The sequence below is a fragment of the Enhydra lutris genome, unplaced genomic scaffold, assembly GCF_002288905.1.
Source record: "Enhydra lutris kenyoni isolate GAN:26980312 unplaced genomic scaffold, ASM228890v2 scaffoldscaffold42, whole genome shotgun sequence".
In the NCBI taxonomy this organism is placed as follows: domain Eukaryota; kingdom Metazoa; phylum Chordata; class Mammalia; order Carnivora; family Mustelidae; genus Enhydra; species Enhydra lutris.
Window position 1 is genome coordinate 14,273,148 of NW_019154126.1, and position 21,884 is coordinate 14,295,031.

The 21,884-nt window shown below is 34.8% G+C and overlaps 1 protein-coding gene across 1 annotated transcript in view; it reads right to left on the reverse strand.

Annotated features, from left to right (window-relative positions):
* LOC111155566 (Rho GTPase activating protein 12) overlaps window positions 1–21,884 on the reverse strand; it is a 108,094-nt gene that overhangs the window by 25,038 nt on the left and 61,172 nt on the right. Inside the window, exons 7-9 of the mRNA XM_022515807.1 lie at window positions 12,947–13,072; window positions 9,564–9,638; window positions 1,324–1,385 (exon numbers count right to left, since the gene is read on the reverse strand). Of these exons, the coding sequence (XP_022371515.1) occupies window positions 1,324–1,385; window positions 9,564–9,638; window positions 12,947–13,072 (263 nt within the window). The remainder of the gene's footprint in view (window positions 1–1,323; window positions 1,386–9,563; window positions 9,639–12,946; window positions 13,073–21,884) is intronic.

Consider the following 21,884-nt stretch of genomic DNA (forward strand, 5'->3'; position numbering starts at 1 on the left):
ATCTCTATTAGCAAAGGTAACAAAAGCAGACAACATATTGAACTGGCAAAGGTGTGGAGAAATCCACTGCTTCTGGAAGTATGAACTGATTCAATGCCTTAGAGCATAATTTAGAACACTATCAAAATGACTGCTGCATATAGCTTAGCAATTCCACTTTTGTAAAATCTATTCAACAGGGATATTTATATACTTGCAAATGAACTATGTAAGATCTAAGTATAATACTGTTTGCAACAGCAAAAGAATGTAAACATTCTAAATGTCTAGCAACAGACAGGCATATTTACCTACCATATGGCTAAATAACTAGGACACAGCTACATGGTATATAACCACGGAGCAGTTAGAAACAATGTGGCGGCTCCACATGCAACAAAACAGAACCATCTCCAAAATAAAACTGTTCAAAGACTGTGTTTAAAAAATTAATCTATGCAAGGGTGCCTGCTTGGCTCAGCTATTTGAGCATTGGATCCTTGCTTTCGGCTCAGGTCATGACCTCAAGGCTGTGAGAGCTAGCCCTGTGTTGGGACTGGCACTCAGCTAAGAATCCACTCAAGATTCTCTCTCCCTCCCCATCTACTCTTCCCTCCAATGTGCACGCTCGCACTTTCTCTCAAATAAATAAAATCTTTAAAATATATATTTAAAAAATTAACCATGCATATAGAAATATATATATTGCCTATCTCAAGGAAAACACTACATCTCATTCACTTAACTAGTTACCTCTGGATAATGGAAATCATGGTTGGGTGACTGATTTTTGGCTAAATATTTTGTATATTTTATTAAGTGTACACTTAATGCTTACTGAAACAAATTACTTATTTATTTTTTATTTTAAATATTTCACTTATTTGAGAGACAGAGTGTGACGATAAGCAGGGGGAGGGGCAGAGAGAGAGGGAAAAGCAAAGAACCCTACTGAGCAAACAGCCTGATGTGGGGTTCAACCCCAGGACACTGGGATCACAACCTGAGCCAGAGGTAGATGCCCAACCGACTGAGCCACACAAGCACCCCTGAAAAAATTTTTTCAAATAAAGCTAATGCTTGCTCAGAATCCTCTACTTTACCCGCCCTGCATTTAATATTACCTTAAAAAATATGTCAAGACAAAGGAAGACTTTCATACATTTTATGACAATACTACATACATTTTAGAAAATTTGAAATTTGAAAATTATTTGACTTTTTATGAAACTTTCAATCATTTCTAATAGAATATAACATACTCATAATATATAACATACTCATAGCTTTTATTTATTTCAATCAAATAAAACATGTCAGAACGTTAATGGTTTTCGTACTTACCGAACCTTTTTCCCATTTTCAGTAATTTTTGTTACATTTAATAATCCGTATTTTTCTTGACCCTATGGAACAGAATAATACCGTTTATAAATCATTCATATAGACAATGAGGTCCAAATTCTTATATATGATGGAATCAAAATGATCTGGTACTCTAAAAATTAGCTTGGAAAAAAAGATTAGTCACTATGTAATATGAATTAGTTCTAAAGTATATTAGGAATACAATTTCCTAATACTTGTATATAGTTATTTTCAGTAATTTTACAATTAGATCTTTCCTCTTCTCAAGTCCTGACAGCCATAAGGTACTCTGCTATCAACTCAAATTTCCACATGAATACCACTAATCAGCAGTAGAAAAATGATTTATGACTTCCTGCTCAAAGAAAGTAATATAATACCATAATGACAAGTACCATAAAAAGCAATTACCTACTTTGCTGTTATTTTACAGCAATACAGTCTCGAAATTCTTTACGATACTAACCTGCTTTGTCAAATGTAGAAATAACTAGATAGAACAAATGCAATAACTACATTAATAAGTTACTGAAAAGTAAATGTTATTATGCATAGGACTGGCCTTAGGGTGGCATTAAAAATTCAATAATGCTTCATTAAATGTATTATCAGATGTACAATGGGGCTCTGCATAAACCAGATACACTAGTTTGCTGATATCAAACACAGTGACACAGCTTTATCATCAAACCCCATGAAGGCATGAGCCACTTTGCTGAGGTTAACGGTCATCTTAAAATTCCTCCAGGTAGAAGACAGGAAACACTTTCTCATTGCTTTAGCTTCTGACATGCAACTGAATGTAATCAAAATGAGTCAGTATCTACAGCCATCACCAATATTAGTAAGTACTGTGTGTACATGACAGAGCAATTTTACTTCAACTGAAACACACAAACACACATACACACAGCACATAGAAAAAATATCCCCAATTCAGAATTTATTTTTATTTAATCCATACCTCAGCTATTTTCTCAATGTACTTCCATTAGAAAAAAAAAAATCTGTCTTATATGGGAGATTAACATAATTTGGAGTATTTTCTCAATATGGTTTAAAAATAATGTTTGAAAATTTTGCCTAGCCTGATAAAAATTCTCATCTATAGACAAAGCTGATAAAGTATTAATGTTAATTCATCTGTGGTATATTGGGAACTTGGGGAAATCGTCGTATGAAGTTTTATTGTAATTTCTTCATGAAGCATAGGTTAGATCTCCTTAGATATCTAAGTCTGATGCTTCTAAGAGTTGTGCCCCTTAACAAAAAAATCAATCACACAGTCGTAAGTATGTACAAGATATTAAGTAAAAACATTCCTAATTTACTCTCAGAAGCAGGAAGGAAAAAAAAACTTTCAAAGATACAGGAACTAAGTACAACATTAATCTGAGGATGGCACTGCTTATGTGAGCTAAGGAGCATGGGAATTAAAAGAGCAGAGGAGTGGGAATCAAGTCTACAGAAAATGCCGAAGCTAGAATTGAACAGGACAAAAGAACTGAGGCATGAAGGGAATACAGAAGAAAAATGGAAGGGATAGCAGTAGTGACAGATAAGCTTAAGGATGAGAGAGATATTCTAAATCAGGGATTCTTACCTGAGTCAATGGATGGACTGAAACTGGTACAAAATTGTGCGTGGATAGTATATACACTGTTCAAGGGTCCAGAACGCTCATGAAATTCTCACAGGGATCAAGACCCCAGTACTACTGCTCTAAGTACTAAGCACTCTAATTGGAACATAAAATAAGGACAAAATTTGCCACATTCAAAATGTACAAACACAAAAATACTTAGCATACAACATGGTAAGTGTTATGAGAAAGGTGTATCTAACTTCACCCAAGAGACAGAGGGTGTGAAGAAGGTGGCTTCCTGGAGACTCCTGAGCTAAGGAATGGGGGTTAGCTAGATGATGACAGTAGGAGATGAAAACAACAAAGTACAAAGGTACAGAAGTGAAAGTGAGCCAATCATATCTGAGGGTCTTTAAGTTCCCTCAAAATAACGGGTGAGGTGAAGTAGCAAATGAGGCAGTGTAAAGAATGAACTAAGAAAGGGTAGAAAGACTGGGAACTAACCAGAATACATTCTAGTAATTACCACAGGAGATGGTGAAGGCCTGAGCTAGGGCAGTACCCAAAAGTAAGTGATGAGGAGCCAAATTTGAGAGATCCAGAAGACAGAATTAACTGGGACTGGGTAGGAGGGTAAGAGGGAAGCTCTGAGGAAAACTCCCAAGCTTGAACAACTAGACAGATGGTGGTATCTCAGTTTTAATGAGACTTTTTTAGAGAAGTTTTCCCAGACCACTCTTAAGTGGGAGCTCCTCTACCCCTCCCATTATTTACCACTGCCCCCAATTTGGTTCCTTCATTGTACTTAATGCAAAGTACAATTAGGTATCTTTTATTTTCTATTTCATAGGGCTATACACTGGGACCACATCTGCTGTGTTCATCGATGTATGACCAGTATCTACATTATGTAGTTGATGTTCAACACGATACACAGCTGTTAAAGTAATTAACCAACCTATTAGCAGTGCTATTCCAAGAAAGGAATACAAAAGAGTGCCAGTCAGTGATGGAGAAAATAAAGCTTTAACTTTTAAACACTGAAATTTCTGAATTTGATATAAAAAGTGCTGAATAGGCAGATGAATAATAGAGGTTTGGCTATACAGGTGAGAGATTTGGGGAAAAATTCAGACAGATTTTGAACATACTATTTGGTGTACTTTCACTACTTAATATGATTCAAAATCAACCAATGTTTTTGTGTTGCTTACTAAAAAAAATCCATACCAGTATCTTGTTAAATCTTACAAAAAATGCCTGTATTTACACATGAATATTTCTTAGTCTAAATACATTTGCTACTCCAAAGGAAACTTCATACTGAAAATTAGCAGAAACGCTTTAATAAGGACTAGCAAAATATGGTCAAATTTTAATCAAAATGACTGTACTTAGATTACCCTATCCTAACAGGGTAAGAAAACAGTAAGATGTTAGTTCTATTAAGTAATCTGAGAAAACTTCTACAGGCTCATAATAACTTTGCAGGCTCTAGAATTTTTTTTTCAATGTGAGGCTTGGACTCATGACCCTGAGAGATCAAGACCTGAGCTGAGATCAAGAGTCGGCTGTTTAACCAACTGAGCCACCCAGGTGCCCCTGCAGATTCCAGAATTTCTAATCAATGTTGCATACATTTAGTAAAACAGGAATTTTCCCAATTTGGCTAACAATTATTATATACCAACATCAATGCAATTAAAATTCTTATCTTCAGTTAATCATGCAATCAGTATTTTTTCTTTTTAATAAAGAGTAAGAAACTTCGCACGGTGATATCATTTGAAGAAGAACCAGGTGAAGAAACTTCCAGAAAACTTCAAGAACAGGTAAGTTGACAGGGAGAGAAGACAAACTAGTGGCTGCCAGGGGAGAAGAAAAGGTAATAGGGAAATGTGGGGTGAATGCTTAATGGGTATCGGTTGCCCTCTCAGGTAATAAAAATGTCCTGAAGCCAGGTAGAAGTGATCACTGCACACCCTGTAAATATACTATATGTCATTTGAATGTATACTTTAAAATGGTTAAAGCTAATTTTCCATTATATGAATTTCACCTCAATAAAAAACATATATTTTAGGGGCACCTAGGTGGCTCAGTCAGTTAAGCATGTGGCTCTTGAATTAGGTTCAGACCATGATCTCAGAGTCATGAGATTCAGCCCTGTGTCAGGCTCTGTGCTGAGCGTGGAGCCTGCTTAAGATTCTCTGTCTCCCTTTCCCCTCTCTCTCTACCCACCTCTTCTTTCTCTTTCTCTCTCTCTCCTCTCTAAAAAAAATAATTAAAAATAATATACTTTAAAGAACTAGTCTTTTAAAAAATTAGATGTTTAAATCACATTTTTAAAGAAGGCTTTAGGGTACTATTCAATGAAAAAAATTAGCAAATATGTCCATGATACTTTTGCTAAAGAAAGTGTTAAAACATTCTTTTCTCCAATGCGTTTCTCTCCAATGCATTTTAATAACATAATTGGGGAATACAGGGTCAAAAACTCAAGTTTCCAAATTATATATTCTAAAATTTTATTCGGTATTCAATGACTAGAAGCTTCAAAATGCACATTTATCACGAGTATTACTCAGCCATAAAAAAAGAATGAAATCTTGCCATTTCCAAGGACACAGATGGAGCTAGAGAGTATGATGCTAAGCAAAATAAGTCAGAGGAAGACAAATACCATATGATTTCACTCATATGTGAAGTTTAACAAAATAAAACAAAGGGGAAAAGAGAAAGGCAAACAAAGAAACAGACTCAACTGTAGAGAACTGATGGTTAGCAGAAGAGAGATAGGTGGGGAGATGGGTGAAACAGGTGATGGGGATGAAGGAGGGCACTTGTAATGAGCACCAGTCATGTATGGAACTGTTGAATCACTATATTGCACACCTGAAACTAGTATTACACTGTATGTTAACTGGAACTTAAAAACTTTAAAAAGATAAGATGCACATCTGCCACAGACACACTGGAACAAACTGGAGACCAGGTTCTTAGATCAGTCCACAAAATCCTATTTAACCCACAGTGTGCTCATACTGTACATAAATAGAACAATGAGCTTTTTAAAAAGTATATGCTGGGTATTTCAAAAAAGGATTTGAAGGGGCCATGAAAAATAACAATAATGCATCTGAAAACTGCAAATGAAACCAAAAAAATGAACATGTTTAAAATGTATGTTAAGGGACGAAATTTTAAATCTGGCTTGATTAGAAGAGATTACATGAAAACATCATGCTAAATTAACAAAGTCTGTCAAAAAAGACCACATATTATAGGATTCTATTCTCATGAAATGTCTAGAACAGGCAAATCTAGTGAGACAGAAAGTAGATTCCCAATTGTTCAGGGCTTGGTGAGACATGGAGGTTAGGTGATACCAAATAGAATGTGGCTTCTTCCTGAGGTGATGAAAGTATTCTGAAATTGACCGTGATGATGGCTGCACGTATCTGAATATACCAACAACCATTTAACTGTACACTTACGTGGGTAAATCATACAGTATATGAATTACATTTCAATAAAGATTTTCATAAAAACAAAGCAGAAAAGACTGAAGAGGCAGATGGGCAATTTGCAGAGATTTTAAGATGGCATCAGATAGCTAACACGGATTACACTATTTTTTTTTTTTTTAATGACAGCCTTTTTGGATCTTTTTTTTTTTTTTTAAAGATTTTATTTATTTATTTGACAGAGAGACCACAAGCAGGCAGAGAGGCAGGAGGAAGCAGGTTCCCCGCTGAGCAGAGAGCCCGATGTGGGGCTCGATCCCAGGACCCTGAGATCAGCTAAGCCAAAGGTAGAGGTTTTAACCCATTGAGCTACCCAGGTGCCCCCGGATTACACTATTTTTATTCCTAAATTTGTAGCTTCCTTTTTCTTACCATGAAGGCTTAGGATCTTAACGCACAAAGAGGGAAAAGATATCTCCTTGTATTAACTGGGTAAGAGTGAGAAAAACAGGTGAGACTCAGGGAAAACACGGTGCAAGTTGAGAAGAGGGAGCAGAGGGCCAAGAGAGGGAAAAGTCAAGGAGGGAAAAAGCCTCAACATGGAGGGGCAAGACAGCAGGGAAGAGGTGCCCTCTGCAGTAGGAAAGCAGAATTGTATATTTATGTGAAAAAAAGAATGGACTCAGGTAGAATGAACAAAAGCTGTTTCATCTTTTCACTCTAAGACAAAAGAAATCAAAGATACTGGTTAGGCAGTTCCCTGTGGTGGCCAGCAGGGGGTATCGTGAATCCAGGATGGTCTAGTTACTGTCAAATTTGAGAAAAGGGGTAAATGGTTTGGGAAATAATTTGCAAATTGTCTTTTTAACTCCATGTGGAACATTTGCAAATTCATGTTTCTAGGCTAACCTAGAGATTCCTTTTTACTGAAATGTAAATAATTTATAGAAGTTTTCTTTTAGCAATTACATATTACCTGTATTTAAAATATGTTGGAGAGGGTTTCTTCTTTTTTCTAGATGCACTGATAGAATATTGCAGTAACACCACCTTAGACTGATACAATTGTTGACAGCACCACTAAAATCATGTTCACTTTTATGTTTAATGTCTTTGTACCCAAAACAGTGTTAAATAATGCAAAAGACAAAAAAGAGAAAAAGAGTCACTATCTATCCTTTAGTAGGAGTTTAAAGCCTTAGGAGGGAGAAGAGGAGTCCCTGAGGTAACATTTACACTATCTGGTAAGTGACTTAGAAACATAGGAAAAGGGGGTGCCTGGATGGCTCAGTGGGTTAAGCCTCTGCCTTCAGCTCAGGTCATGATCTCAGGGTCCTGGGATCGAGCCCCGCATCAGGCTCTCTGCTCGGCAGGGAGCCTGCTTCCCCCTCCCCCTCTGCCTGCCTCTCTGTCTACTTGTGATCTCTCTGTTAAATAAACAAATAAAATCTTAAAAAAGAAAAAAAGAAAGAAATTCAGGAAAAGAAGAAGAGATCATTATTATGCTAAGGTTAGTCTGGCAAGGCCTCTTAAAGAATCAGTCTTAAAAACTTTTCTAACTTTGGGGTACCTTGGCGCTTCAGTCAGTTAAATGTCTGCCTTTAGCTCAGGTCCTCATCCCGGGATCCTGGGATAGGGCCCTGCATTAGGCTCTCTGCTTAATGGGGATCCTACTTCTCCCTCTTCGTCTCCCTCTCCGTACTGCTCCCTCCTGCTTATACTCTGTGTCAAATATTAATGAAATCTTTAAAAAAATTTTTTTTCTGAGTTTAAGTGTAGAAAAGCCAAGGACAATTGTAGGCAGGGGGAACCACCTGAGCAATGTCAGAAGGAAATGTGTAAAACATGTGATATGAACCATAAAAGATCTGATTCTGTTAGGGAAAGGACAAGAGAGAAAAATAAAATGACTTCTGTGAAAACCTTTGCCTCTAAAAAAATCAGAAAGTATCCCATAAATAACTCTATTACAGTTTTATAAAATAAGTAACAATAGAAGTTTGTCTTTTAAAAACCTTTAAAAGTTTCATTTATTCATTCAATATTTACTGAACAGCTAACATATGGTACACAGTGGTTATGGAGATTATTCCTGCTCTAATGAAGCTTTCCTTTGTCTAGTAGGGAAGACTGACACAAATAGAGGGTTTGAGGTTTCCACAAGAAATAAAAAATGAAAAGTGTTATTCTATTTAATATAATCAAGTAACATATAATTATATGCTATGAAGAGCATTACAGAGAAAACTGACCAAATCTAGAAGATTCGAATAAAATTCTCTGGGGAAGCAAAGTCTGCACCGAACTCTAATGAACGAACAGAAGTTAACAAGCAAAGACGTGGGAGAGAAATGGTTCAGTGAGCAGAGGAATGACATGTGCCAGGACCTTGAGCTGAAAAGTAGGCTCTTTTGAGCAAAGAGATACAGCGTGGCTGGAGGAAAACAAGCAGGGAGGCAAGAAGAGGACACAAGAAGTACGAGGTGAGGCTGGAGAGGCAGTCGAGAGCCAGCGCATGCTCAGTCTTACAGTCCTCTTTAAAATTTCTGGCCTTCATTCTGAAAGAAAAGGAAAGCCACTGAGGGGGTATAGCAGAATCAGCCAACTATAGGAAAGATGCGAGGGACTACAAAGACACCAATCAAGTAAACTTTCACCCAAGTTAAACCAGGAGAAGTCAACTGGAGATTTTCAGTTTAGGGCAAACTTAGAGCTGAGCTACAGATCTCTAATATTCATTCACCTGGCACGGACTGGGTACTGTATTTTAAAGTACAGAACAAAAGTGGTGCCGTGGTCATTAGGAAGGAGGGAAACTGCTTACCTTTGGACTGCGGGCCTGAGGAAAAAAGATTAAAGTATAATATGATAGCATTTTCCAGGGATTTTATGTTAATTTTTAAAAACCAAATATGAATGTCACTTACAAATATGGTATATAAATTAATCACAGAGATACCTGATTTTGCATAAAAAAGGGCTTTTAAGTCTCTAAAACTGATTAAATTCTTAATTTAAACCTATCTTAATTGTTATTATCTGGAAAACCAATGAAAGTTAATAGAAGCCCGAGAAATATTTAAACATTACATTTAGAGAAAATTAACTTATTGAAACTGATTGAAATAACTGGACTATATTATACTATAGGCTATCATACTAACTGTATCTTGGTGCTTTGGTGAAGAGGGAGAAGACTCATTTTCAGGAAAGCAGGGTTTTGAGGCAGTTGGAGATTCCTACAAGAAATAAGTAATGAAAAATGTTACTCTATTTTATATCATTATAGTTCTCCCTCTATTCACAGTGGGAGAGCTTAATAAGGGAAGCTCCAAAAATTTTTTCCCTAATTATTTCCTTTCAATATTAAGCTCTGAAACTATTATGGTACGGATTTGCAAACTACGGTTGTCTGAAGGTTTATGAAATATGGCGTATTTTACACTCATTATAGTTTAATTTAAATACTGCATACAGAATTACTCAACAAAAATAAGGCATGTTGCCTTAAAACCATGACGTTTTATCCTTGAACTGACAACATTTAAATGGGTAAAATCTAAACATTCAGGGATAAAAATGTAATGGTCACCATACGAACTGGGCTCTTGGTGTAGTATGAACACCAGGGACTAGGTAAGCCAACAGTCACGGGAATGACAGGCAACCACCAGAATGAGAACTTCATTTAAGTCAATGGCTATGTAAGACACTTAATTAAATTGCTATTAATATTTAAAGTAATTTACAGATAACTTTCCAATTATTAGAAAAAATAAGATTTTTTTCAAATGCAAAGAAGAAACTTTAAAGATTAATAAGTCACCAGAAAAAAAAAATCTTTTAACACCTAAGCCTACAAAAATATATAATAGGAACAAATCAATAATGTGTTTTTTAAAAGCAATTCTACCTTGTCAATATTAAAACACACTGTGTGATTTCTACCTCAGATGTTTGTAAGATTCTTTATAGAGGACAAGACTGAAAAAACACATTTTTGGCACCAACAGCCAAATCTTTTCCATTCCCCTAAATGCTTTGCATAATCTCATGAAAAGAGAATTAGAACAATCATAGGCCAACACCTATTATTTTCTTATAAAACCAAATAATGTCTTTGCATATTCATCTCCACATCTTTATCAATCTACTTTACCATACTTATGAAACTGGACATGGTACCGTTAACAAATCTGGATATTCATACTATATCACAATATACAAGCCATTAACACATCCATTCACTTGGGAAAAAAAGTCTTCAGGTTTATACGATATAAAATTTGTAAACACAAAAACTAGATAGTAGTGCAAGTTTACTGGGAAATCCTTGAAGGTAAAACCTTACAAATCAAACATCCAAGGCCTATACTACTAGTGAAGAAAACATTAAAATCATATCAAATTATATCTTTACCAAAAAAATTACACATAATATCCAAATCTAGTATACCCTCATTTAAGTATTTTTTTTCTGACCACTTCAGATGTTTCACTTTTCAATTTCTTGACTTCTAAAAGTGCCTAATATTAAACGTTTGGAAAAAAGATGAAAGAAAGATTTGATGACCCACAAAGCAGAAAATAAGTGAATGGTAATCACAATTTATTTTTCATAGGATCATCAGTCCTACAGAAATAAAAACCACAGCAAACAGAGAATAATGTATGTACAATAATTATAATTACTATAAACAAAGATTTTACACACATATTTATGTATACTTATAAACGTATATGGATATATATCTTAAATGCCTACAACTAGCATATTTTAGTAAAAACAATACCTAGGCAGAAACAGATGCACCCACACATCTACACACACACACACACAGATACACATATCTACCTCCTCCAGTGTAGTCTGACAACTGAACTAGGACTTAGATAATCAGAACAATATTTGTTACATAGTATTAGGCTTATTACATTTCAAGGCACACACCCTTTAACCTTTATCATACATTAGTCAGCTAGTTTGTTCAGGTACAGTCCCTCTTTCATACCTCAAATCTTAAAAACATATATAGTAGGTGGTGATAATAAACAGAAAAGCTTGCTTGGTGAATAATTACCTAGGATTCCATTAGGTTAAGGCGCAAGTTTAAAAAAAAAGGAAGAAAAAAAGATATTTCTACCAAAAATAAGTAAAACTCTGGTCTCAAGAAAATCATGCTCTCATAACTCTGAAAGACTCAGATTTAAAAAAAAAAAAAAAAGGTCATGAGAACTTCAGGCAACTTATTCTAATAACACACTGAAAATAAATCTCAAAAAAAGATTTTAAAAGAGTAAGAAATTTTAAGTCTACATCAGCAAAATAATCATCCTTTTTGTTCCAAAATGAAGAGGCAGTGGAATTGGAATGGCTTTTGCATTAGAACATTATATAGGACATTTACAAGCCTCTGCACGCACTGAATTGTAATTTTGTTCTTGGAGTTAAATGAATTTTCTGTTAAAATCTCTAGTAATCTTAGCTACTCATGTTATTCTTAATGCTAAAATATTTTCAAGTTTTCTTCAATGTCAGATTCCAGAATTTCTTTTCTTTGATATGCCCTCTACGTTAAAATCACAAAATATCCTTACAAAATATAAATTACAAACTGGTCTACTACTTTCATTGTTGTTCTATTAGTCTATCTCATATGTATAGACTGTTTCTACAGCTGCGCAAAAAGTCTTCCATTTAATTTCACGAAAACCAACATTACAATCACTAAAAAACAAAACAAACTTGTTTTGACTATTTGAGATAATTTACAAAGGAATTTGTAACTCAAAGTACCCAAACACAGAGAAATATGCTCTAAGAAAGTTCATTCTGTTTTCACTAACACCTGAAAATGCAAGAAACCTGCTCATTATGCCAGAAGAGAAGTCTGATGGTAAAACAAAGAGTCCCCAGTGACAGATATCTTTTTAAAATATACTTTTTAGAGTGTTGCCACCACCCTCAAATTTTTACATATTAGTATGGCTAATGTTCTACAAATTCATACAAATTTCCTACTCCATCCCCCAAGATGAAGCTACAACATAAAGAAAAAACTCATAAGGAAGGTAAAAACTTTATGGGTTTTCCATTCTGATCTTTGCATCAAAATCTATCCCTTATTTGAAACAGAGAACATTACTTCTCAGATTCATAAAAGAAGTCCTTTGTGCAGAGAACAATTAAGGAAACAGAGGATTGGGATTCCAATTCTCCCACAGGATGAAGAAATTAATTAAATGTCTTTATTATTAAAACCTCCCAGAGGCCAAACAACAACAGATACAGAACTTTAAAACAGGGTTATCAAAAACATCTATCACCAGCTAGGCTCAAACATATACATTATCAAACCACAGATGAGTCAGTCCACTGTGCAAAACTCAATGACTACAAAACCAAAACCCATTCCAGGACAAACTGATGCTACACACAATAAAACAATAGTTACCAAAGTATGGGATGCAGCTAAGGAAAAAATAAAAGCATAAAGAATAAAAAGAACTTCCGGTATTCTTAAAAGATTTTCTCAAAAAGACCTACCTTGTCATTGGTGTCCAACACAATGGTGCTATGTCTCCACTTGGTTAATACAATTGGTTCTTGCAGCCGCCTGTCCAGGCTCCTACTTTTAATTATTTCTCTTTGCTGCTGGGATGAAGCATTATACTTAAAAAAAAAAAAAAATTACACCTTATAAATAATAGAAACGAAAGTGGAATCTAAACATGATATACAATGTTCTGCAAAGTTCATCACAGGAATTTTTCTGACCTTGGTATTCTCATCTTTGACCACACTGTGGCCCAACTGAGATGATCAAAGATTTTGGTGTTTGAGAGACCAAGTTAACATAACTTTGGCAAAATATTTAGTCTCCCTATGTCTGTTTCCTCAACTGTAAAACAGACATAACAGAAAAATCCTTTCATTCACAGACATATTAATAATTAATAATAACATATTAATAAAATGCATAACATATGTATTAAAATGTATTAATAATTAAGCAGTATAAAATGTCAATACTGCCCTAATAGTAGGTTCTCAATAGAATATTAATTACCATAATTTCTAAAATTGGACAAACTTTTTTTAAGGTTCCTTCTACCTTGAAAATCTACATGAGTTCAATTTTTGATTTAGGTTTTAAAAATGATGATTACATATACAACAGTATCTTCACTTATTTAAAGGGTTGTTTGTTTTTGGTTTTGCTTTCCTTTATAGGCCAAACACACTATTACTTGTTTCTCTGAAGTTGTAAAACATAACCATGTCCGAAGGGAGAGACAGTACTAGTTTGAAAAACCAATCCTGAATATATCAGTTGTGTACAAAGAATAGATAATAACTGCCCCTGAAAATAACATATAAAATTAAGAACAAATTATCAATAAGGTATTAAATCATACATATTTGAAATTCAAGTAGATCACCAAGCACAAATACTTCAGCAATGTGAGATTTAACAGTTATGCTGTTCTATACAGACAATTTTAATAAATTATAAATAAAATAATATTAAATGACAAAAGAAAAATAAAGGCTCTATTCTTCTGAAAGCAAAGGATACCTAATACCTATCTACCTCTCCCACTCCTAAAACGCCCAGTAAATCTTAAAATTTTAATGGTTCATGGGGTGCCTGGGTGGCTCAGTGGGTTAAAGCCTCTGCCTTCAGCTCTGGTCATGATCCCAGGGTCCTGGGATCAAGCCCCACGTCAGGCTCTCTGCTCAGCAGGGAGCCTGCTTCCCCCACTCTCTCTCCCCACCTGCCTCTCTGCCTACTTGTGATCTCGGTCTATCAAATAAATAAATAAAATCTTAAAAAAAATTTAATGATTCATTATACTTTCAGTAAAATTATAAGAATGTTTTTAATATTAAAAAAATCTTCCAACATCTTTCTCCACAATATGCCATTTCTTTACTCCCCAAAATGAGCCTACACACACACCCCAACTATCTCTCAAATCTGTTACTTCATTCTTCACATTAAAATTTGCCAAAGCAAGGCAATCACATATGGCATCTGCTTTTAAATCACTGCTGCTTAACAAATAGCAATCTAAAAATTTGTCACAGAAGTTCACAGAGGGATCATTTCTAGGATGAACAAAGATGAAACTTAAAGACTATCCCCAAAAAAATTCTCTGCCAGAAAACTCTAAGAAAAGAGACCTAAACAGAGCTATACTTTTAACAGAATCATTAGCAATAATTAAAATGTATAGTTGTGTAAAAGCATGTGCATGAACTTTAACAGATACAACTACCTTTAGCTTATGAGCTTTGTAACTACTTCAATTGTTTAGAAATCCTTTCAATGAGGCAACAAAAATAATGTGAAACTAAACTGGGCAATAATCACAACTATAAATATGCTGGTAGTTTTATCAGACAACAGTATGTTCACAAAAACAAAACATAAATAAAATGTCAGATATAAAATATAGTCTAGTTAACAAGATGGCTAAGTTTAAAACTTTTCTAATCCCCCTGCAAAGAAACCAAACTTTTCTAATCCCTTTAAAAATACCTTTTTTAAGAATTTTAGATGAAAACATATACAAAAGAATAAGGACTATAATGAAAAACCACCAACAAGGTTTAACATATCTAATATAAAACAATAGCTTTAGGTAACTTTAATAAAAATAAATAAATAAATAAATAAATAAAATAAAAAGAGGGGCACCTGGGTGGCTCAGTGGGTTAAAGCCTCTGCCTTCAGCTCAGGTCGTGATCCCAGGATCCTGGGATAGAGCCCCGCATCAGGCTCTCTGCTCAGCAGGGAGCCTACTTTCCCTCCCCCAACCCCTGCCTGTGTCTCTGCCTACTTGTGATCTCTCTCTGTCGAATAAATTATAAAATCTTAAAAAAAAAAAAAAAATAGACACATTAGATCCCCTCTGAATACATCTTCCAGATTCCATTCCTCTCCCTCTTTCCCCAGCAGCACCATACAACTCAGTGTTCATCACTGTAATCACACTTTGATACATACTTATTTATCTATAAATACACATATTTGTGGAGTTTTAAAAGTTATATAAATGGAGTCCTACCACATGCATCATTTTTCAACTTGCTTCTTGCATTCAATAAGTTAGTTAAAAAACATATTCCATGCTGATGAGTATGCAGTTCTAACTCATATTTTCACTGCTATATATATTACATTGTAAATAGGTATAATTTAATAATTTTGCTATAAATGGACATGTCTAAGGTGGTAGTACTAATTTACATTTCTACCAGCAGAACAGATTGGTTTGCACAACCCTAGTTGCTACTGTTGAATTTATATGCATTCGGGTATATAAAATCTTAAGTACACACACACATTTAAAAAAAAAAAATGTGAGAAGTGAAATGTTAGCTCGTTGTTTTAATTTACATTTTCTGATTACCTGTAAATTTGTACATTTTCTCACATACTTATTTCATGTATTTCCTCTTCTGGTTATTGCTTAGTCACGTATTTTACACAATTTCAACTGGGCTTTCTTCTAGTCTTACAGAAAGGACCAGGAAGTTCTTAATGTATTTTAACTTCAAAGCCTTTTTGTAAGCTACATGAGTTAAATATACCTTTTCCTAGTCTGTAGCTCAGCTTTTCCCCTTTGTGATGGTACTTTTTATATTAGAAAGTGTTTTATTTGATGTAATCACATCTATCTTTCCTTTTATAGTTTTCCCTGATTATAGTTTTAAGAAGTCAAAGATACTTTTTATATATCCTTCTGTAAACATTAAAGTTTGCTTATTACATTTATATCTCTCATCTACCTGGAATTAATCATTAAGTGTGAAGTGAGGTCAAGAGCTACACTACATTTTTTTCATGTGAATAATAAATAATCTTAGCAACATTTATTGCAAACTCCAGACTCCATGCTTAACCCACTGATATGTAATGCTACATGTGAGCTTTCTATTCTGGTTTATTTCTCAACTAGTTTATTTCTCTGTACATCTGCTCTTACTATCCCATCTTAATCACCATAGCAAGAACCCCACCCCACACACACCCCACCTCCCATTTTCAGGAATACTTTAGTTCTTCATAGACCTTTGTTTGTAAATAAAATTTAGCATCAGTTCCCAAAAACATGGAGAAGGAGAAAGTAAATGGAAATGCAGTGAATTTACAGATTAATGCGGACACTGTTATAACACTGAGCCTCCCAATCCAAGATCATAATGGTATATTGCATCATTATTAAGGTTTTACATCCTTCAATTCTGCTCTGAAATTTTCTTAAGATCTTACAAACTGGGGTACCTGGGTGGCTCAGTCAGTTAAGTACTGGCCTTCAGTTCAGGTAATGATTTCGGGTTCCTTGCTCAGGGGGGAGTCTGCTTCTCTCTCTCCTTCTGCCCCTCACCCCACTCATGCTCGCAAGCATGAGCTCGCTCTCTCTTGCTAATAAATAAAATCTTTGGGGGGAAAAAAAAAGATCTTACAAACCTTTAATAGGCATATTCTTAGTCATACTTCTTCCTGTTGCTACTCCTGGTAATGAAAAGGGGATCTTTATTTCTGTCACAGCTCAAATCTAACTTTTTATTAGAGAGATGGGTAGTTTCTTTTTTTTTTTTTTTTTAACATTTTATTTATTTGAGAGAGAGAAAGAGTGAGTGAGAAAGAGAGCACAAGCCAAGCAGAGAGGCAGAGAGAGAAGCAAACTCCCCACTGAGCAGGGAGCCCAACATGGGGCTTGATCCCAGAACCTCGGGATCATGATCCAAGCTGAAAGCAGACATTTAAACAACTAAGCCACCCACGCACCCCAAGAAATGGGTAGGTTTTTATGTTGATTTTATATCCAGCAACTCAACAGCTTTGAGTTTGTAGATTCTCTTGATTTTTCTAATAATTAAAACAACTGTACCTTTCCTCTCAACTTTTTTTTACTTTATTGTTGAACAGAAGCGGTGATTTTAAAAAGTTCAAATCTAGTTTCTAATTCTAATGAGAAAGCTCCTATAATCCCACAATTAAGTATGAAATTTACTGTAGATCTGACAAATAACCTTGAGCGTGATATAATATCACATTACATTTGAAGTGATTTTCTTATGGAAGCAAATTGTTGGGTCATGGTTTTTTATTGTTTCTGAAAAAATTTTAAAGGTGCATTTAGACCATTTATATTTAATGTAATTATATATGTTAGGATTCACGTCTGCCATTTTATTTGTTTTCTAACCTATTATTCATTTGAGTTTCTCTTTTCCTGCCTTCCTGTGGGCTATTTGAAAAGTTTTTACTATTATATTTTATCTATAGTTTCTTGAGTTTTGTTGGCTGGTTAGTTAGTACTTGTTCTAGGGATTAAATTCACATGCTTAATTTATCACAGTTTACTAGTATCAATATTTCACTATTTCAAGTGAAATGCAGAAATCTTACCAACAATTATATCACTCTCCCCTCTTTATGGTATACAGCTGTTGTAAGTATCATCTCTACCTACAGTGAGTTATTTCAGAAATGTTTCAATTTTTGTTTTGAATGTCAAACATAATTTTTAAAACTCAAGACAAGTGTCCTCAGATATTCACCCTTTCCATTGTACTTTCTTCATTCCTAATGTTTTCTTATCATTTCTCTTCTGTGTGAAGGACTTCCTATAGCAAATCTTTGAAAATATGATGCTGGTAATAAATCTCTTAAGTTACTTTCATTTGAAAAGGTCTTTATTACTTTCATTCCTGAAGGACATTTTTGTTGGATGTACAATTAATTATAGGTTTAGAGTTTTTTCTTTCAGCATTTGAAAAATGTTATACCACTTCCTTCTGGCTTCATGGTTTCTGGTAAGACATCCACTGCCATTCAAATCATTATCACCCTATAGGTACTTTCAAGATAGCTGCTTTCAAGATTATTTAGGGGGGAACGAAAGGGGAAGTCTTTACTTCTCAGAAATCTGACTACTATGTGTCAAGATGTGGATTTCTTTAGGTCTATCCTGTTTTTTAGGTGTTGCTCAACTTCTTGATTTCTGTTGGTCTTTTGCCAAATTTGGGATGTTTTCAAACATTGTTTTCTGCAAATATTTTTCAACCTCATACTCCTCTTCCTCTAAGAACTCCAATGAAATGTTAGAGCTTCTGTATTTTCCCAAAGATCTCTGAGGCTCTGTTCATTTTTAAATTTTTAATTAAATTTTTAATTTTTAATTATATTTTTTGGTGCACATGCCCATTTCAATACTATACTTTGTGATACATTTACTAACAAATCATCAGGGAGAGCAAGTCATTATGACTGAACTCAGGTAACAGCAGAATATACCCCCACACACAGTGGAAGGCCTCTACAAAGGTAAACATCAAAGAGCACGGATACAGGAATGGCTAAAGAATGGACCCAATGATGCAATCTACCACTGCAGGAAATCTGGTGTTTTACCCTTTGATAGCTGTTATAATTGTCTCCCTATAATGAAGTTCTGCACACCCAGGAAAATTTGTCAACATATAAATTTACTTTAATTTATCCTGGTCAGTATTTAATTTTTTTGTTGTTGTTATTTATTTATTTGATAGACAGAGATCACAAGTAGGCAGAGAGGCAGGCAGAGAGAGAGAGAGAGCGGAGGAAGCAGGCTCCCCGCTGAGCAGAGAGCCCGACTTGGGGCTCGATCCCAGAACCCTGGGATCATCACCTGAGCCAAAGGCAAAGGCTTTAACCCACTGAGCCTCCCAGGCGCCTATCCTGGTCAGTATTTAAGGCATCTTTTCCAGTTATATGCTCATGCCTTCCTTCAATTTTAGAAAATTCCTAGAAATCATATTTTTAGATATTATTTCCCCATCTTTCCTCCATTCTTCTCTTCTGGAAATCCTAGTTTATGAATACAGGAAACTTCCCACCCATCTTCCATTTCTTTTAACTATGCTTTAGTATTAGTTATCTTTCTGCCCTTCTGTCTATAGTTTACACTACTGACTATACTTGTTAATTCCAATGACTAGCTTTTTCATCTGGAATATTTCTATTTTTTATCATATTCACCTATTCAGATATCACCCATTTTTATTTTTCATAATTTCTTGTTCTTTTTATTTTTCATTTATTTTTTTTGGTGCACAGCAAAGTTTACTGAGTGATAGCGCAAAGCTCCCAAAGAGGGAGGGTACCAGAGAGGGTTGCCCTTCTTGTTCTTTCTAAATGAAAGCCTTCAATTAACTCCAGACATCTACAACATTATTTAAAATCTGTATTAAGTTATTAACAAAATTAATTTCAACTGGAGTACAATGTTCTGATTCTTAGATTTTTTTCAAGTTTATATTAGCATTGGGTTCTTCATATGTTTTACTTGGAATTTTGAATACCAGACTCATTTTGAGTGGGAGATATTTTGTTTTGTTCTCTTTTCATTCATCCTTATCCCCTCCCCCCCCCACCCACCCCAGTGCTTCCTCTAGTCCAGTTTTATGATTCCCTTCACCTATACCCAATCTATAGCCAGGTATGCATAAATGTATATGTGTACATATTTTGTCTCACTTAGCTGTTACATATGTACACGCTTCTGCTTTCCAGATTTATAGCAAACTCCTTGAGGATAAAGACCAAGCCCTGTGCATTTGATTTCATGATAATATCTATACAATGCTGACCACCAAAGATGTACTCAAAAAACAATCGCTAAGTTTCTAATATCTGCACTGGGAGTTACAAAACCATCTGAGAGACTTATTTTGGACTTACTAAGTAGAGGTTCTAAAACATTTTGCCTTATTTCCTCATTCCCACTATACCCAAATCCAACCTTCTCCTCACATTCAATTTAATTAGAAATTCAAAAAACTACCCATTCTGCCTTTATCCTAAGTGGCAAATCATGGCAGAAAATGAGATAATACCACTAAATGGCTCAACAATGATCATTTCCACATATTCCAAATGACCCATTTCCACTATTGTGGAACTACCCTGAAAGGTTTTGATATGACTCAGTCCCCTCCCTTTCTTCTTTCTTTCACCCAGGACATCTCCACCAGTAGGTATTTTAATGTTGAACCTATAATTTTTCTGACCAGGGAAAGTATAGGAGTTAATACAAAAACAAACAGAGTTTTAAGCTATGAGTTAAGTATAGATTCCAAATTACTCCTTGTATTGGGTCATCTGGGAAGCCTCTTCTTTCAGTGGACCCCGACCTGGGACAAATGGCTCAAAAAAAGTCTTATGTTCGATCCCATTACTCCAGGCAATCAGAAACTACTATGAAGAAAGATGCAATACAACAAAAGATTCCTCTGTAACTCAAATGGTGAGGAACTGACAAGAGCTACAATTGGAATTTGTCAACTGTTAGAAAAATGTAGTATGTTTAAATTATGTAATTATTATATTAATAAAATATTTTTCTATAGTCTAAATCATTTTCAGTGACCTAAGCCTTCAGCAGATATATCCTTTGGTATCTTTTTTTTTTTTAAAGATTTTATTATTTGTCAGAGAGAGAGAGCACACAAGCAGGCAGAGGGGCAGGCAGAGGCGGAGAGAGAAGCAGGCTCTTTGCCGAGCAAGGAGCCCGATGCAGGACTCAATCCCTGGACCCCGGGATCATGATCTGAGCTGAAGGTAGTGGCTTGTGCTCGCTTCGGCAGCACATATACTAAAATTGAAGGCAGTGGCTTAACCGACTGAGCCATCCAGAAGTCCCTCCTTTGGTATCTTTAAGTCGAAATCAGATTTCATATTTTGTAAGCCCAATAGCTCCGTCAATGTCACAGTTTTCAATATTGAACAGTTATATACCAAAAACATACTCCTTTCCCAGCACATAGGTATTACGTATTTTGGCTCCCACTACCCATAAGATTTTTCTTTCCAATTTAATCACTAAATAGGATTTTATTTGTAAATGGTACCAGTTTTGAAAAAATAAGAGCCGATGTATTCTATGTCTTCCCAGTACATTTAAAATAAAAATACTGTTAATCTTATTAATAAGATTAACTAAAAGTTGATAATAATCATATTAAACTTGGAATATTATTTCCCACTAAAACATTTTATTAAAAGACAATTAAATTAGGGAAATTTAGGCCATTTCATATCTAATTCTTTGTAAAACAATCAACCCCCTCCCAAAAAAACCACAATGAAACAAAGCTAAACACCTTACAAACAAAAAAAACCCTAACTGTTACTACAGTATCATTCAACTGCTATTCTCTGGTTTATAAAATACTATAGGATTCCAAGGGGTTGGTACAACTTCAAAGTTTAAAAGGTAAATATGGTTTTATCTGAAGAATCAGATTCCAAAAGTACTAATTAATGACGAAAATGGAAAAAAACCCATGAATGTTTTACTGAATTATATTTCATAATTTTAAAGAGTGATAATAGAAAACTTCTATCCATGAAATATGTGAGGAGCAATTTATGGCATTTTTAATATATTTTTATTTGGATCTTTACTTATTCTTGGTATTATTTTAG